Raw genomic sequence first — 18452 nt, forward strand, 5'->3', positions numbered from 1 at the left:
TCAGTGCAGCTACCTTGGGTGCTGTTACATGGCTCTGCATTGTCTGTGCAGACAGAGCTTTGGCAGCAAACTGTCATGACTTCGGGTGTCTTTTCCCCTGTGCTGCCTATTTACTGTGGCTCAAGTATTCCAAATGCTACAGGGAGCTCTAAGGTATGGGGCTGTGATGTGCTAATTTTCAGCAACTGAACTGACTTCAGTAGGAGTTAGGGATGAACACTCGGCACCTTGAGGGGGTTTTCAGGACTGCACAGCAGAATGCACCCCCTCATCAGCTGCAGTTTTTTCAAAACTTGAAAAATCTTATAATCCTGCCCCCCTCCCCAGTTAATCCTTCCACATTCCAATTTCTGGCTGCTGCCTCTGTGTGTACATTTATTCACATTGCACTTGGCAATCCTCATGTGAAAATTGTTCTGGGTCAGATGAATTTGCAAATATGCAATGAGTTTACATCTAAGTGCTTCTTTCCTAGCCTTGGAAAATATGTGTTTGTTATGGTAACAGTTATGTTGTGTTTGTCTCCAAATAGGGGGAAAAAAACGCTCTTTCAGTTTGTGCAAAAGTCTCTTTCCACAAATTTCTACAAATTAGGATTTTCTGCACACAAACTGCTCTACTCTGTCTTAAACTAAACAAGCTTGTACAAATTGCAATACAGAGGAATCTGCAAGCCATTTTAAGGTTGATGGCAGTCATGATTTTTTTTAGATAATTCTGAGTTTAAATGCGTATTGCAAATATTGTAGATGGAGCTTGTAAGATTCCTGTGCTTTACTGCAGATTATTTTTTCATTAGTTTGTGTTATATTGATATTTGCAATACAGGTTTTCCCTAGAGCACAAAGCAGGAACTCAAGCAGAATTAAAGCTACTGTATACTATGTATTCTTGAGAAAGTGACTTCCTGATATATTAATCCAGTGAGTGCTTTTTATATTGGTAATAAAATGCTCCTTCATGAAAGGAGATTCATTCAGTAAGCTCATTTCTGATGCTGCAGTGTGCAAATATAGTCTGCTAATCTTGCAGACTCTATTCAGTTTGTACTCTGAAAGGAGCCTGTTGACAATTTGTAATTATCTAGCAAAGACCCGGTGAGAAATTGAGCAAGAAACTTGCAAGTGAACTCTACTGCCCTCTCCTGGAAACAAAATAATTAAAAAGTGGATTCAGAGGAAGCTTTAATGATGCTTTCCCAAAGGCTATTTCAGTGTGCATTTGATTTTGCAAGAAGGTTGTTTGTTAGTATTTTAGCAGGGCTGGTTCAAACACTTTGATCCCCATATATATGACAGACTACTCCAAATGTGGTTTAATCTCAAGCCACGTTTTAAATCTCATTTTAATCTAAGATTTACTGGTGTGCAGAACTGTGAAAAACATCTTTTTTATTGGGTGGTATGGAAATGTCTTTCAAAAATGGTATAATACTTGAATTATTTAAAGGATTTTTTCCTCATAAGACTATGCATATAATTTCCATTAGCATAACTGGGAGTTTTGTAATCACAAATGGCTGATAGTGCATCCATGTACTGAGAAAGTATGAGGCATACTTCATAAATAATCAGAAGATCTTGCAATCGCTGCAGATTTCAGAAGTGTGGTAAATGTAATAACTCTCATCATTAGAATCAGTTACTTGCAAAAATACTTAGCTTGCGCTTTGTGGCCTAGATTTCTGTGTGTATAGAAAAGGGAATTGATAACAAAGGTTTTGCGGACCGACCTATGCTCCTAAAAAAGATAGATAATGCTTTAGGGAGCACTAACTGTATCAAAGTACTTATTTTTGGCTTCAAATTTTAGAACAATGCTAAAAATAGCAGAGGACAGTCTGTTATATTTTCTTCACAGTGTTTCTGAGTAGCTTTCAGAATTTCCCTAACCACCCTGTGCATAGTGGATATTGATTTTGTGCAGGGCTTCTCATTTTCTGAAGCCAGCTTGCAGTTAAAAACAAATTTCAATTTTACTATTGTAAACAGGCTTAGAGAAGTGGTCACACTGTAAAAATTAGAAGCATTACAGAAGAAATGCTCCTAGCATGTAATTTAGCATTTCTAAAATATTTCTGCACTGTTTTTCCATTTGTAGGCACCATTACCAGAACAAGAGGGACCATCTACTGGTACAGTAGGAACATTTGAACTGATGAGCTCAAAAGATTTAGCATATCAGATGACTATTTATGACTGGGAGCTCTTCAACTGTGTGCATGAGGTATGAGGATTTATTCTGCATATTAGAATCCGTTAGAAAATGTTTAATTCTATGTTTTAGGTATGTACATTTTTTGCAAAACTTTGAGCTTGATTTTCAAAAATAGTACAATAAAGACATGTAGAAGTTTTGAGAGTGTGAGGCATTCTTACTTCTATAGGCAAAGTGCGAAAATGAAATTAAACCTCTCCTGAACATATGCTGCTTACTGAATTATTTTAGTATGTCTTATTCCAGGTATTAAGCTATTAATGCATAGTCTATAGTTATGCTTTTATCATGCCTCACCAGTTGTCTGTTGGCCTTGCAGCCTGAATCCTTGTCATCTGTACAACACACACCAACTGCAGAGCAAGTTTCAGGCATGTGTAGGCAGTAGATACCTGCTTATTCTTCTTAGCCCCTTTTTGCTTTCCAAAAAGAAGATTTCTAAAGAAATCGAAAACTGTTTTATTTTTCCTAGCTGGAACTGATCTATCACACTTTTGGAAGACATAATTTTAAAAAGACCACAGCAAATCTGGACTTGTTTTTGAGAAGATTTAATGAAATTCAGTTCTGGGTGGTCACAGAGATTTGTCTTTGCTCTCAACTCAGCAAGCGTGTTCAGCTGTTAAAGAAGTACATTAAGATAGCAGCCCAGTAAGTATACATTCAGCTGTGATCTGGAAATAATGTGCATGATTATAAACTTGTTGTTACTTGCCCTCCTTTATTTTCAGACAGCTACGTACATTAGAGGTTAAAATATTCTCTGTTAGGTAATTCTCTCCATTTCCTTAGAGCGCAAAATAGATCCCTGTTAATTCTTCTTTCCTGTGCTACTCCTCCATTGATCCTTGATCTCCGAGCTGTTAGGGCCATATTTTCACATGAAATTTATGAGTAAATATCTTTCAGTTCATTAGGAGAATCCTCCATGTACCATTACATGCATTAGCAAATACTAATATGCAAATTAGTAAATATTAACAAAACTGAGCCTTAACTTCCCCTAGAACAGAAGTGTTTCTGATGCTGTTCAAGGCAACCTTTCTCACATTAACTCCAAACAGTGGGAAAACAGAGTGGGAGAGCAACAGAGATGAAACACAGAGATGAGGAGGCTTGTGTTTCCTTCAGTCTGCTTGTGATATTTTCTAATACTTTTGTTTAAAAAAGTGGAACAATATGGATGTCCTGTTGTTTGTTGCTAACTGCTGGGCCTGAAGTTGGATAGCAGACAATTATTGCTGCCTTCTATTCTTTTATTTGTATTAAACCTTAAGCTCTTTGGAGCCTTCAGGTTAAGGACTTGGGCCACGACGCCTTACCGTTGCGGTCGGGGGGAGGACGTGACTGACTCCAGAGGGAGCAGAGGCACGCTGCTACCCTGCCTAGCTACCATTTTTTTTTTCACTGTTACCTTCTTCCTTCCTTTCCAGTTCTTCATGTATTTATTACATTCATCACCTGTCCCTCCTTTCTGGACAAACAGTTCACTGAAGTGTACAGCGAGGAACTGCCTTTTAAAGTGTTTGTCTAGGGCTTTGGGCATGGTGACTGCCGGCCTTCAGGCAGTCTTACAGCACAAACCAGCTATAACTTGCAATTAAAACACGCATGTCAACATTTTTTGCGTTGCTAAATGTAGCTGTGTGAAGGAAGAGATCACCATTACAGCTGTGACGTCTCCCTCCTCCCAGTCCGTAATTCCGCCTAGGTGAAGCCCGGGTTCGCACGGGCGCTGCGTGTCAGTGCTCCCCGTCCCCTGTGCCAGCGCCGAGGTCCGTCGGCGAATTGCTTTGGGCCCTCCCGAGTCGAAGGTATTCAAAATCTGGTAGTGGGTGTGCAGGGTCAGGTTCGTGTTTGGGACAGAGAACAGGATTTACCTCTTTGGTTTCTACAAGCGTCCGTGCGCCGTACTGCATGGTCCCACGGGGCAGCGCGGGGCCCGCCTGGCCTGGCCGGCTTCGCCCAGGAGAGGGCAGTGGCACCCGCGCACGCACAGGTCCTCCCTCGGCTCCCAGGCACGACTCGGGGAAATGCTTAAACGTGGTAAATTAAGATACAGTAGGAATTTCTATAAGCACTTGAAATCAAGTATCTTAAAAATAACAGGTAAATATCTCCTTAATATACTGCCGCAGCCGGTGGGTTCCTCAGCGTCATGGGTTTGAGCTTTTGCTATTTCCAACAGCTTGACAACCTCCTGTTTACTTCCATGTTTCTGGTATCACTACAATGCTAAAAATAAATAGCTAAAAGTGGTCTGCCCCGCTGAGTCCTCTTTGTCTCCCAAATGCCAAGAAATCTGAAGCACAAGATTTTCCTGAGTACAAACCGAGCAGGCAGGTTCAATCCCAGCCAGGGAGAAGGCACCGCTAAGTTTTGCCAGGCTCCTGCCTCGGTGCAGAGCACTGCCACGGTAACAGGTGCTATAGCGTGCGGTAGAACAAACACAAAGTGCGCTCGAGTTAGAGGGGAAAAAAGCCAAGGAATGGGATCAAAAGATGTGGGCCCAGGCCTCAAAGCAGTATCTTTGAGTAAGTTTTGCTTGTGAAGATCCCTGAGACCTAATGAGAACTTTACCCTGCCTAGAAGTACCAGACTCATTAGAAAGGTGCTCGGGGAGAGCAGCGTGGTGCAGCGCTATTAATCTTAGGCATGACTGGTGGTAGTGAGATGCCTGGTAGGTACCAGTTTTCAAAGATACCTGTTCCCGAGGCCCCATCTCAGTCGTGCGATTAGAGGTCGCGGCGCCCCGTTGCGCGTCTGCCGGTGCGCGGGCCCTGCGCTGTGCGCTCCCTGGTGCGGGCAGGCCCGGGGCCACGTGCTGGCCCCCAGGGCTGTGCACGTGTACGCTCAGCTCGAGGGCTGCGCTCGCCTCTGCGGCTGCTGCGAAAGGCTGTGGAGGTTACCAGGTTCAGCTCTTTTCTCTGGCCATGGTAGGATCAAACTTTGAGACGCGGGAGGAGCTAACTGGCTCTCCGGCAGCGAGCTCTGCCCGTATTGATTGTATTGGAAAGGTCTTCTGGGATGTACTTGCACATACTCTTATGCAAACACAGTTTGTATATATTTCCTCTTTACAGATATACCCACAGGCTATTTAGAAGCCTTCCTTTGTATATATCAGTGCACTCAGACGCTTTCACTCAGTTTTTGAAAACCATTTTCTGCATACATGCTTATATTATAATCCCAAGGAGCCACTAAGACATTTAGGAGGGGTGTGTGCATACAGAGAAAATGTCTAGATGAATATGCCTGTGTAATTATTTTTAACTGTGTAGTGTGTTATTGTAGGAGACAAGAGTATATGCTATGTGTGCATTTACGAGTTCATATTAAGAAGATTTTTCCAACAGTCAGTTTTGGGAGACTGAGGGACGTCTCCTCCTAACTCACTGTGGTGCTTTGGAGAACCCGCTTCTTGAAGTTTTACAGGCAGAATATATGCAGCATGGCTAGTGGAGCCATGCAGCACGGTTTTTCATTACAGTGTCCCACTATTTATTCACCTGGGGACAGTAAGCTGCGTAGTGTTGAACCTGGCAAGAATGCCATGCATCTAGCCTGATTTTAACAGGGACTTAGTCAAATTGCATTGACTTAAAAGAGTACTTGGCAAAACGTTTCCTTTTTAAAATGAAAGATAGTTTCAAATTACATATTGCAGGTACCTTTGTAGCTGCCAACTATATTTGAGCACTGCTGCTGTGTGGTACTAATTATTTTTACGGCGCCACAATTTATGCTGCGTGTCACAGACCGCAGACAGATATCCCTTTCTGGATCTAGTTGTGCCTGGGGAAGAGGTTATGACTGACAGCCTGTCCTGGTCGCTTTTCATGCTTATCTCCCCTCAGATCCACTAACGAGGCACTCCCTGACCTGCTCTCGTCAGAGTAAGTTGGGGTAGCCTTTCAGCATTTTAGCTTATTTCCCCTAGCGTTGCTCACGGTCCCTGATCTGATGAGGGAGAATTTGTATGAGCAGCTCCACCGGAGGATCTGAGGGGGCAGCAGCCTCCAGCAGACAGACCCTCAGGTGAGGGAGATCATTTTTCCCCAAGCAGAGTGTTCACACGCTGCAGGCACCAGCGAGGCCCTGATCCAAAGGACTCACCCACTCAGTACGTAAAGTCTGGTAAAAAGGAAGAACAGAAAGAGCAGAATAACGATAGGGAGATGTGGCAATTACGGAGTCAGGCAGTAACATATGGGATGATTACTGATTTTATCTGGAGCTGAGGATACCTCAGGGGAGCTAGGAGCTTCAGTGTTGAATAAAAAAATCTACCTGAGAATCATAGTTTGACACTTGTGAAAGTTTTTTGGAGACAGCAACCAAAGCAGAGTTTGAAGGTTCTGAAAACAGATTTTGGCAAATTAGATGTGAAAAATAGCAAACTATTTGCAGGGACCTGGCGAAGCACAGATTTATGGGATAAAGGCTTTATTCTCTCTTCCCTTCCCATGGAGTCAATGAGCCACATGATGCAGTCACAGCTGAGCAGTCGTGTGGGCTGTTCCTGTCAGACCTCAACAGTGTCTACGCTGCATACAGCGTATTGGCTCTTCCATAATACTCAGTTACATTTTCCAGTCTTTCCTGATTGGTAACAGAAGTTCCCTTTTGCATTAGGGATAAAGGCTGACCTAGAGCTCCCAGTGCTCAGGGTCTCTTTAATGATGCTGGTAGCAAATGGCAGTTCTTTGCTTGAAACATCCTCAAGAGTTCCAGAAACTACAAGTACTGGTTAGAAATCATATACAGAGAGAGAGGTCACTGACCCACAGGCCTCTCTAGACAGCCGGTCTTCTCCCTTTAAAAAGACTCGGTGCCCCCGTAAACTGCAGCGACGATCTTCTAGGGACAGCTTCCAGCGTTCAGTGGCTGCTCAGAAGCTGCCAGCCAGTTCTGCAGCGAACGGGGCTGTAAACCCGGTTCCTCCCGCTGTTTCTGGGATTCCCTGGGACTTAACTGAGCCTGATTTCAGGAGCGTGCTTCGGGGTGGGGAGGAACTTCAGAGACCCTTAAATGTCCTCGCAGAAGCTGGTAGCCAGTAGAGTGGAAGCAGGAGGTCATTTCTGGAGGGAGCGGAAAGGAGCTTCCAGGGGCCGGTGAACTACCCCCGTGGTGGCCGAGTGGCGGGTCCCAGGCCTGCTGGCGAGGCCTGCGAGTGTCCAGCCGAGTCTGAACCAGGCGGCTGGGCTCAGCTCTCTTTAGGTTGTCGCATGTACATCTGCTTTGACTGATACATTCAACTGAAATCCTGGACCTTTGTATTTCAGCTGTAAAGAATACAAAAATCTGAATTCCTTTTTCGCTATTATTATGGGACTGAGCAATGTTGCTGTGAGCCGTCTCTCATTAACATGGGAGGTAAGTTGTAGCTAAAATCCAGTTGTAAGACGTTTGACTGGAATTTCTGCTTTTACTAAGCAGAAGCGTGGCTTGGGCCTTTATTATTGACAGCATTAGATCTAGTAATTCATCTCCTGAGAAGAGCAGTTACAACCCTTATGCTTTGAGCTAATGATGACAATTTTTATTAGTAAGGCCATATACCCATACGTGTGCTGAAGATTAACAAGCAGATAGTGAGTGTGACAACAGCAGCTCGCACTGGTGCCCTGCCAGATAAGTGGGTTAGCCAGTTCGCTCTTACGTCAGCCCGTGCTCTGTTCGACTTTTCTGTTCAGTTGTTGAGATCAATCAATACAAACTTCTCAAAAATCCATCCTGTATTTGTACATATTATTTTTTGATCTCCATGTGGACTCTGTTACCCTAATAATATATGGGTTTGTCCAAACCAGTTCTGCTTTTCTGTCTGACGTGCATCCCCCTGATTGCTGTCAGTTTGGTCTCCGTTCTCAGAGCTTCTGCTCTTTTCTGTGGCTTTGCTGTTTTGTTTGTGAGTATACCGAAAGGGTACAATGTCCAGCAGGATGAGGTAGCAAACACAGATAATCACTACGAACATACTGGTTGTCAAAAACAGTGCAGATTTGAATGTGCATGTACTTTTGTCATTAGAAACTCAAAGTCAGCATGACTGAGATCACTGATGCAACTGAGATCAAAATTTGAATCCTTTTCCAGAAAGTGCTCTGAAATGGGTATTCAGGCTAACACATCTGGAAAGACACCAGTCTAATCTTAAAAAGGCACATGTTCCAAGTAATTTATATAACTGGCACTGAAGGCAAAGATTTGGAGGTCAGTTTCTCAAAATAATGACCCTTCATTTGTGGCTACTGAGAGGAATAGTTGGGAGAGCTAAGTATGAAGAGAGGAGAGAGAATTTAATGTATAAACTACATACAGCAATCTGACATTGACAGGGTCTGAGCTGGAAGGGGAACAGATTATTTCTTAGTAAGGGGTATGAACTTGAGTTCAGAGAAATGTTATCATGCTCCGCTTCAGTAGGGCAGTCAGTTTATCAAGAGGATCTCTGCACCTTGATTTTTTTGCCAGATATATATGGAATATACTTAAAAATAAGCATATGAAGATGTCATTTTTGCTAATATTATCATGCATTTACATTAGTCGCATGCACAAACTAGATATTTGCAGGTGCAAATGTCCAATTATACCACTTATTTCACAAATACCTAATCTGCATGCATATGCAAACTAGGCACACAGTTGTTCACACACATCATTAAAAATTAGGCCCTTGCTGTGGCACAGTGTAAATATCTTGCTAGGGTACGCACTCCAAATGTAGAAAGTACTGCAAAAAATCATTTCTGCACTGTAAAGTCTCTTTATTAATTTTTAATGTTACCCACTGCCAGTAGTAGTCTGATTTAATCAGCAAATATGCAGAAATTTCCTATTAGAAGTAGAAAGCTGGCATATTCTGAGTTTGCATAAAAATTACTCAGATCTCTGAAACTAATTTATAACATAGCTTATAGACTTTACAGTAAAGTTGTTTAAGGTGTCTAACATAACATGAGTAGGAGAGAAAGTATTTAGTCATGCCCATCTCATTCTATTCACTGCATGATCCGAGGACAATGATTTATTCTTGTAGATATTATGGACTGAAAAACTATTGATTAATTTATACCCCAGAAAGCAGTAGAGGCCCTTGGCTGTGGGGCATGTCAAGAATTTTGAGCAATAGCTGATGATACATTTGCGTGAACAAAAAGTCTCCTGGAAATGTCCAGGCATAGATTTGACTGTTGCAAAGGCAAGTCATCATAGGCATGAATAATTATGCTGAGCTACCCCTACGCAAGCTGTGTGTAAATTGTATTTTCAGATAGGTTATAATCAGAAATGCCCTGAAATCACTGACTTGAACTTTCACTTACATCCTGAATTCAGGGATTGCCGGGTAAGCCAGCAGTGCTCCAAACAAAAGTCTGAATCTAAACATCCCAAAGGAGTAAATTCAATTTGGGGTTTAAATCAGGATCCAGGTTTCATGGCTGGTCCCATCTCTATTTATAATCTGGTTGCTAGGAGACACGTTGTATTTTAGATTAGCGTATTGTTAGAAATATCTGGCAAAAAAGAGCACTTTCCTGACTTAGGGCATTGTAGAAGAAATTAGCATTTACAGTAAAATTACCACACAAATTGGATCTAATTAAGGTTTGCTATTTTTGTTTTTATTAACAGAAACTTCCAAGCAAGTTCAAGAAGATCTATGCAGAGTTTGAAAGCTTAATGGTGAATAGCAATAGATCCCTTATTCTGTGCGCAATCTGAACTAATTCAGTTTCTGAGTATCTGATTTGAATTCCTTGATTCAGAACATTTTATATGTCCTTGTTTGACTTTAAGAAGTTTATGATCCCATTTTAGAGCTGCTAAAACAAGTATGTATGACTAATAAATTATACTCTTAGGAACCTACTCTGAGAGAACTTATGTACCACTCAAAGTTAATCTGGGAAACTCAGAAAAGCTTTATCACATGCTTTCCCATAGTACATATGGGAAATTATATTTTCCAACTTCGTTTTTTCCAGGCTGTGCATTTTAGTGTTATAGTATATGCAAAAGTGGATCTGCAGGTGCAAAGGAGGGAGTGTGGTTCATTTTATGAACAATTTGTTTTGTAATCATAGCTTGCCTTGCTATTGGCATGAAAAATGTTCGTGTTTAGTGGCTGCATTCTCATCATGTAAGCTGCATGGGAAAATGAGAAAAGGTGTTCTTAGTTTGCAGATGCACTTTTTAAAGCCACAGGAAAAAATAAATATTTTAATAAACATCTAAATGAATGCATACAGTGTCTTAATACATATAATAATATGTATTAGTAATTAGCCAATCTCTCTTTTTTCTTAAGGATCCATCAAGAAACCATAGGGCCTACCGACTAACTGTAGCTAAATTGGATCCTCCAATAATTCCTTTCATGCCACTACTTATAAAAGGTAAGCTTGGATGCTACCAGAATTATAAACTTGAAAGCTATTTGTCAAACATTTGAGGAGTACAAGTAAAAAGCATCAAAAAAGCAAAAATCAATCTCAGTGTGAGGTATGATCTTTTCCATTGTAAAAAGCATAACACAGAGACAAGAAAAAATGCTTTAATACTTCAGACTTCAGGCTTTACTGACTTCAGTTTTACTAGTCTCAGAAATGCTGCAAATTAAAAACTAAGTGTTTTATAGCTGTTTTGATTGTTGTAAGGGATAGATAAAATATTCTGCTATTTCATATGGTCATAATTTAGCTACTTATGGGTTTTTACATGACTTTTATTTCTCTACAGACATGACGTTTACTCATGAGGGAAACAAGACACTCACTGACAATCTAGTAAACTTCGAAAAAATGGTATGTATGGCATATCTGAAATGAGGGTTGTGGGATGAAAAATTAAAAAGGACTCCATCCTCATCTCTTCAGCAGTGAAGTTCCCAACAGTGACTTCCAAGGCTAAGGAGATTGAAGGCAGGACCAAGACCTGGCAGAAATCCTCTGCTGTGTGCACAGAGCCCTGGATCTTTGGGTTTTTGGAAACCCAAACATAGTGGTGGAGAAGAAGCTGCCCACAGAGCTATGCACAGCCAAAACATTTCCTAGGAGAGGCAGCCACAGTGACAGGAAGCAGAGCTTTTAGAGACAACTTTTAACAGCCCGTTTGGGACCAAGCTGTGATTTTAACTGCTGTTCTGTCAAACAGGACTGAACTGCCTCAGGCTGGGATAGTCCTGCATTGCTCCTCAGAGAGCGAAAGGAGCTTTAATACAGAACATGCACAACATTTTATTTTCTTCTTTTCTTTGACAAGTGAAAGGAGATTTCTGTGACTTGCTTGCTTTCCTATCGGAAAGGGAGATCAGTGATAGCAAGTTAGGTTATACTCTAATTTGTTTTATTTTAAATCCTGCACCTAAGCTCTGATCATTTCAAACACAATTGTCAAAAACTGCAGGCAGGCAACTTTCCCTGGCAGAAATTTCAACTAAAACTCAAGTTTCTTAGTAGGAAGAAACTGGTTTCTTGTTTGCTAAGACCACATCCTTAATTAATGTGGTTAATGGCACCCAGCTCTGAGAACTAGGGATAGCCAAGCCCAGCTATAAGCAATTGCACTGCAAAACCGAACTGGACTTGTCTCTGCAGAAAAGCTGCATTCAGCCATGCAGGAGTATATCTACTCTGGGGCCCATACCAGCTTGTTCCTATTACTAGAGCAGTCAGAACCACTCCATGGTTCTTGCCACTGCACTATGGAGGAGTGGGTCTTGCCTTTGAGCGCTGGCAATGTGGATGGGAAGAGAGGAGGACTGTCAGCTTTTTAGTAACACGGCCTCACAGAAAAGTGATTGATGATCACTCTGAGTGAGTTCTTCCCTTAGATTTTAGCTTAGTTTGGTCTGTGGCTCCAAGACAGCCTCTGTCCTATGGGTGAAAATATCTCTCTACTAAGCTGAGAATTTTTTTGTGTGCAAATGGTAGTGCCAATGACTGAGTAAGGGCCTGACCTCACTCTGCAGTAATGACAGTCTGTAATTGCATATGCAGACTGTGTTGCCATCTCCTCCCTATAGCCTTGAGCTTTCTGCCTGGGAAACAAAGGACTTTTCCCTGGATTGCCTGTCCTAATTAGATAGATAAATGTATGTATTTTAGTATAGATAGTAAATATTTTGGGGAATACAAAGGGATCTCAGATTTGGCTGGAGCACCTCCAGACCGGGAAGGATGGCAGCTGAATTGCCATAGCTGTCTAAGTCACGTTCCACCTCATCAGCTCCATGTTCTCCACCACATCTGGCCTACTTAAACATCCTGAGCCAGAAGCACTAGTACATCTGCAGGTCTCAAAGCTGTATGCCCCAGGTTCCCAATTATGCCTGGGTTTGTGTAAAAGCCATTACAGGAGGCAGGAGCTTGCCTGTAAGCACTTGCATAGGCAGAATTAGATGTTCATCCTCAGCTTATCATTTAAAAATAGTTCTGCACCGCTGTATACCACAGTTTGGTGCTCCTGAGGCCAAGAGTGAATTCTGTGGCAGCTTAAACTGATCTATATCTAGGCTGCTGCAGAACTGCCCTTTCCACCCTTGTCTGCACATTCCCCTAGCTTCAAAAGTATGTTATTGTCAGAGCATGGTTTTACTAGTAGCACCCAATGGTTTTAAATAAAATTTTATACTGTATGAATATAGTATTACCCCTTTTGGTCAGTAAACTGAGCTTGGAGCTTTTTTTTTTTTTCTTTAGGAGGGGAAAGCGAAGATCAATTAATGTATTTTTGATGCTATTTATTTTTCAAATGGTCAGCCTCATGTTGCTGCACACCAGAGGAATAAGGGAGCAGGAAACATTCTCCTTAGTCAGTATTCTAAATCTCACTTTAGTTAGTGCTCTACCTCAAAGCTCTCTTTTTTAAAAGCTTTTTCTCCAGGCTTTTGTGTCCTTAATGTTCTTTACTGGTTATCCTGCATGCTTCTATGGTGTTTTTGCTGCTTTTCTCAACCCATAGCTCTCCCAAGCAATGTGCATTCAGATTCCACCTACATCACTCGTTCAAATCCTAATGTGGGCCTGGCAGTTTTTAGCTTTTTTGCACATGTCATCAGGTCAAACAACAACAAAAAAAGCCTACTGTTAAACCTCAGTCACTACCGCCTACTTGTGTTAAGCTTACAGCTGTCGTGTCCACATATAATTGCCAGATATTGGCTGGTGAAGACAAGCCCACTCAGCCAGATAACTCTCAGATAAATTTTGCTCTCTTTTGCATGAGTATAAATTCAGGGTAACTGTGATGTTGTTCTGCTATTTTCAGGAGGATGGTAGAAACAAGATTTCCTCCCTCAAATAATATCCTGCCATTTGTTTTTTCTCTTTATTTGTTCTACGGCATGATGCCCTGTTACGAGCATATGTAGATACCTCTAAATATTGCTGTCAGCCAGTCTATTACTGATCTAAAATGTCTTATTCTTTGGAAAATGATTTCCTTTGATCCATCCTAACTTTGACACTCGCTGAAGTTTATGAATAAAAATAGCTGGATAGTTCCCCCGACGGTGCCGTCTTCCCCCGGAGGAGGTGGGCCCCGCCGTCTCTCGTGCAAGCGCGGTGATGAAACTGAGAACAGCCCCTGGCACCGCGTCTGCATTCTCACCACAGAGCGCCGATCCCGACAGCTGATGTGCTGCTGACAACTTTATTCCTGTAGCTGGCAGCCAAAAGTAGAAGTTTGGTCTAGTTGCATCCCTTCAGCTGGAACAGCTTCCTTTGGATCTCTTATGTTTTCCGATGTTTCTGTTATTATTTGTTTTAAGTGGTGCATCTTAAAACGCGCAGAAGCCGTCAGACGGTGTCTGAGCCCGGCGTGCCCTGCGTGCCAGGAGCAGCGAGGCCTGCTCTCCCCGGGCTCCGTGAGCCGTGCCCCACGGAGCGGTGCCCAGGGCTGCCCTCGGGGCCGGCCGCCTGCGGTTCCTTCACGGCGCGAGCGTCTGCCTGAAACGGCTGCCGTAACGCAGCAGCTCGCCCTGCAGACTCCTCCATAAAGGAAGACAGGAGGAGAGGGCACTCTTACAGGATCTGTGTCTTTTTCACAGGCATCTATTTTCACAAAAAATTGGTAGGAGCTTACTTATGTTTGAAAACTTTTTTTTTCTTTTGGTCAAATTTGATGAAGTTTTTTAGGAGAAGAAGGGAAAAACAGACAGACTGTGTTAAACCACAGTAGCCTCATTTCTTTAGAAAGGCAAACAAAAAAGGAAGGAAACTGAGTCAAATTTCTGCTGCTACGCTTCCCTGTAAATCCATCTTTTCAGAGGAGTAAAGGCAGGAGCAGGGGGCATCGCTGTGCAGAGCAGCGCTGAGTTTTACTTGCTGCTGCCTTTGTAGGTGCCTGCTTCTTCCCCTTCCCTCTCCCGATCCCCACCGATGTCCCTGGTTTGGGGGAGGCCGAGGAGCGGGAGGGCTGCGAGGAGAGGGAAAGCTAGCCCGGGAAGAGGAGACCACGTGTGCCAGGGCCATTTGCCACAGCTATGTGTAAAGAGGGAAGTTTGTAAGCTGACCCATTTGGTTTTACAAGATGTGGGTAAACAGTATTTAGTGTCTGTCAGAAATAGGTGCCCTCTTTGTGCTCGTGCCCTGCTTGTGCTCTTGCTATGCCACTGCATTGCGTGAAGCAAGGGGGGATGGAGGAAACTGCAGAAACTGTCTATCCTGCAACAAGTCATTCATGATTTTGTCAGTAAAGAGACAGGATACCTACATCGCTGTTAGTATTAGTAGAATAGGTGTTTAGTAAAAGGTTTTGTCTTGTAGCCCCTTCAATGATCCTCTTCTCAGGTGAAGGAGAGTCCCCAAAGCTGTCCATAGTATTAATTCCTATAAACTCTGTATGGGTTAGCAAATATGGGACAACCTACAGTCTGCAAGCAGTACATGGCAATATGTACAAGTGATATTACTTTTATAGCTATATTTTTAGAAACAATTTTAAAAGCCTTTTCCTAGGATTATGTCTTGCAAGAGAACGAAGAGAGAGCAAAGTGAAGAAAATACTGGGCATGGCTTTCCTTAAAGAGAGGCAATATTTCATAGTTTTCCTTTATTTTCCTCCTGACCACTTACTCATTTGCTGCTTTTTTTCCCACCCCAGCTAATAATCCTGCTCTGTCTGACTGCCACTGCATAGTTTCGTATTCATAAGGAAAGGGAAGTTGCAATTATTTGGGAACGTTATGAGTGCTATTTCTCAAATCATCAGGCAGCCAGAACAAAGATCACTTTACCTGGCACCATCTCCACGTTGCATTATCCAGCATGTCTCAGAAATGGCACCTGCAGAGGGAGCAGAAGTCACGAAGGAGCTCTGAAACTGCTGACCTGCCATGGCAGCACAAGGCAGTGCCATGATGCTGGTCACTGATTCTTCTGTTTGTCGAGCCTCTTCACCCTTCAGGTGTGAAATGAGGATTAGACAATCTGCGCATATTGGTTTTCAGGTTTTGTGGAGATGAACAAAAGAGAATTCACACTCTGATCCTTATGCAAAAAAGGGCAAACATTCTTTCCTTTTTGGAACATAAAGATTATGCAAAAAGTGTGTGACTAAAGCCCTTGGTAGTTTTCTATGGCATATATGAATATTTATAACATTTAGGAACCTGGGTTTGGAATGGATTAGAAGATAATGTGCTGGCCCACTGCCACTATTCCAGACTCCGTAAAACTTGAAAGGGTATTGTTGTGTATATATAGCCTGCTGGTAGGAGCCGTTGCTGTTACATTATGCAGTTGGTTCTATTTCAGAAAGAGCCATATTTAGGTTTGTATGGCTTTTCAGTAATGGTCTTTCTTAGCACAGTAAGTAAACAGAGGTTAATTTTTGCGGGCATTAACTTGAGGTAATCCTCTATTTGAAGAAAAAGTGTAAGGAGCTGGCAATTAAACTTCTATTTGAACATTTTCTCTGTACACAATGTTCCCAGTTTTCTTGAATCAAAAGAAGAGAATCCAACTTTCCAACTTATCTGCACGATTCAGGGGGGAAATCCACTTTCCGTTTATTTGCTATTGTTCTGTCCAGCTCACGCCTTCCAAAGAGGAGCTCTGTGGAGTTTGTGTTAGAAAGCACAGCAGCACTTGCAAACAGCAATGTGAAAGGAGCTCTCTGAGGAGCACATAACGCTCCAGAATGTCCCCGTGGGGTTGGGATGCTCTCCTCTGGCCACAGCTTCCTCATTTACTCTGCATTAACACCCACTTCCTCATTCCTTTGTGTTGCATCATGGCCACTCCTCGGGAACAGGGACAGGAGCAGGCAATTCCTATTCCTCAGGAACAGGCAGAGTAACTCCTTATAGTGAAGACTTCAGCCAAATGAAGGAAGCCAGGCAGTTCAGCTCCTAACGACAAGCTGCAGGAGTTCATTGCCACTTCTGTTTCCTTGCCTGGAATAGCCCATACAGGGAGAAATTTGGAAACAGTGAGAACTTTTAAAACCTTCATTACACATATCATTTGTCTTTCAGTACAGTACAGCAATACGGTATCTGAATGCTATGCTTTTTTTTCCAAACAATTTTCCACATAAAAAAATAAAGAGTATAATGATTCTGTGGAACAATTGTTTTTGATAAATCAAAGTTTTCATCTAAGAAGCTCAGTACTAAACCAAGCAAACACTGGCTGTAGCCTAGCTCCAACGATCATTGTGAAATGAGGCTTCAAAGCCTACAATTTTACAGATATGAAAAATTAGGGTGTGTATTGACAACCCATCCAGAAAGCACATCAAACAATACCAACCATCCTCATAAAAATGAAGTGTCCTTAGGAAATCTTTCCTTGAAGTTAGTGACTCTTGAAACTTCATCAGGTCAGCCAGTCGCATTCAACCTGATGATGCCTCTTGGAGGTAGTTATTTTAGCGGAGTACTTTTTGAAATGGTATGAGTCAAAATGGCAGCAGCCCTGATAACAGTGAGAGCCAAGTACATAGGAATGCATAGAGTTACGAAACATTCATGTTTTCATGTTTGTGTTGTTTTGATTTTCATTTTGATTGGGTCAGACTTGAAGGACCACCCCAGGAATACGCAGTACCCTATCTCCGTCCAGTATGACAGTGGGTGCTCGTCCTTGTGCATTTGAGGGGTTCCATTGAAGTCAGTGGGGATTTCTCACATGCTTAGTGTTTAGCACGTATGAGAATGCTTGCAAGATAAGTTCCTTAGAAAATCTGTCAAGTAATAATGGCTTGAAGAGGTATGAAAATTAATGTAGTACATAAATGACTCTTACTTGAAACCTACTTATTTTCCACTGGTAGATCTGTATGACTTTAGGAACAATATAAACAGTCCTGTAACCAAATTCCCCAGATCTTTTGGGAACTGTGCTTTAGAAATAAAATGGTTTTACATCAGTTTGAGGCTAGCTACATTGCATTGGATTATACAATGCATCATCCACAAAAATGTAATATACCAGTCAAATGTAAAGGGGAAAAAATGTGATACACCAGTCAGGCCCATTTTTGTATGCTTTACAATGCATTAAAATGTCTAAGATTATTCAAAGTGTGTGTAAGCAATCTTTTACATTGGCATTTACCATCACTGAAATGACAGATCTCACAAAGGTGTTTTATTTATAAAATAATCATTTTCACATAAGATCATAATCATGTATGAATTTTTAGGAGCATTAGGTTTTACTGTTTATTAGTAAGAAATACATTATTCCATTGTTTATATACTTATGACTAGCTTGTTAATCTCGTAAAAAATTTCGGGAAGGTGTGAAGCAGCCGGGTGAGAGTGTGTTGTGTTAGAACATGTAACTATGTGGTAATTGTCGGACCACGTTAAACATGCTGCAACAAACTTCAGGCTCTGGTAGGCAGTGGTAGCATTTCTCCCCTCCGCTTTTTCTTAATCTAAGCAAAAGAAACTGTAACTAAACTTGTCTTTATAACAATGATTGAATCAAACTCTTTAGCTAAGAGAATTCAGTTTTACTGAAGTTTCAGTGTATTTGATATTATGCAGAACAACTAATTGTGTCTGGCACAAACCAGTTAAAATTTTGCAGTCCATTACTAAATCTGAAACCTTTTGCTTCATGACTTAGTTATAGTCATGCTAAAAGCTTAGCTTTTAGCTTACTTCTGTTCTTACAAGTTATTGTGAAACAGCATCTGATTTATCAGAGCAAAGTGTATTCATTAATATTTGCTTACTGCAGTGAGTGGATGTTGGTTTCTTTACGGAA

The 18452-nt window shown here is 41.8% G+C and overlaps 1 protein-coding gene across 4 annotated transcripts in view; it reads left to right on the forward strand.

The window, feature by feature from the left end:
• RAPGEF4 (Rap guanine nucleotide exchange factor 4) overlaps nt 1-18452 on the forward strand; it is a 164760-nt gene that overhangs the window by 142702 nt on the left and 3606 nt on the right. For all 4 annotated transcript variants that reach the window (XM_064514967.1, XM_064514968.1, XM_064514970.1 and 1 more), the window contains 6 exons: nt 2101-2226; nt 2690-2868; nt 7506-7596; nt 9862-9912; nt 10538-10625; nt 10969-11033. In XM_064514967.1, the coding sequence (XP_064371037.1) occupies nt 2101-2226; nt 2690-2868; nt 7506-7596; nt 9862-9912; nt 10538-10625; nt 10969-11033 (600 nt within the window). The remainder of the gene's footprint in view (nt 1-2100; nt 2227-2689; nt 2869-7505; nt 7597-9861; nt 9913-10537; nt 10626-10968; nt 11034-18452) is intronic.

Source organism: Dromaius novaehollandiae, chromosome 7 (genome assembly GCF_036370855.1).
Source record: "Dromaius novaehollandiae isolate bDroNov1 chromosome 7, bDroNov1.hap1, whole genome shotgun sequence".
In the NCBI taxonomy this organism is placed as follows: Eukaryota; Metazoa; Chordata; class Aves; order Casuariiformes; family Dromaiidae; genus Dromaius; species Dromaius novaehollandiae.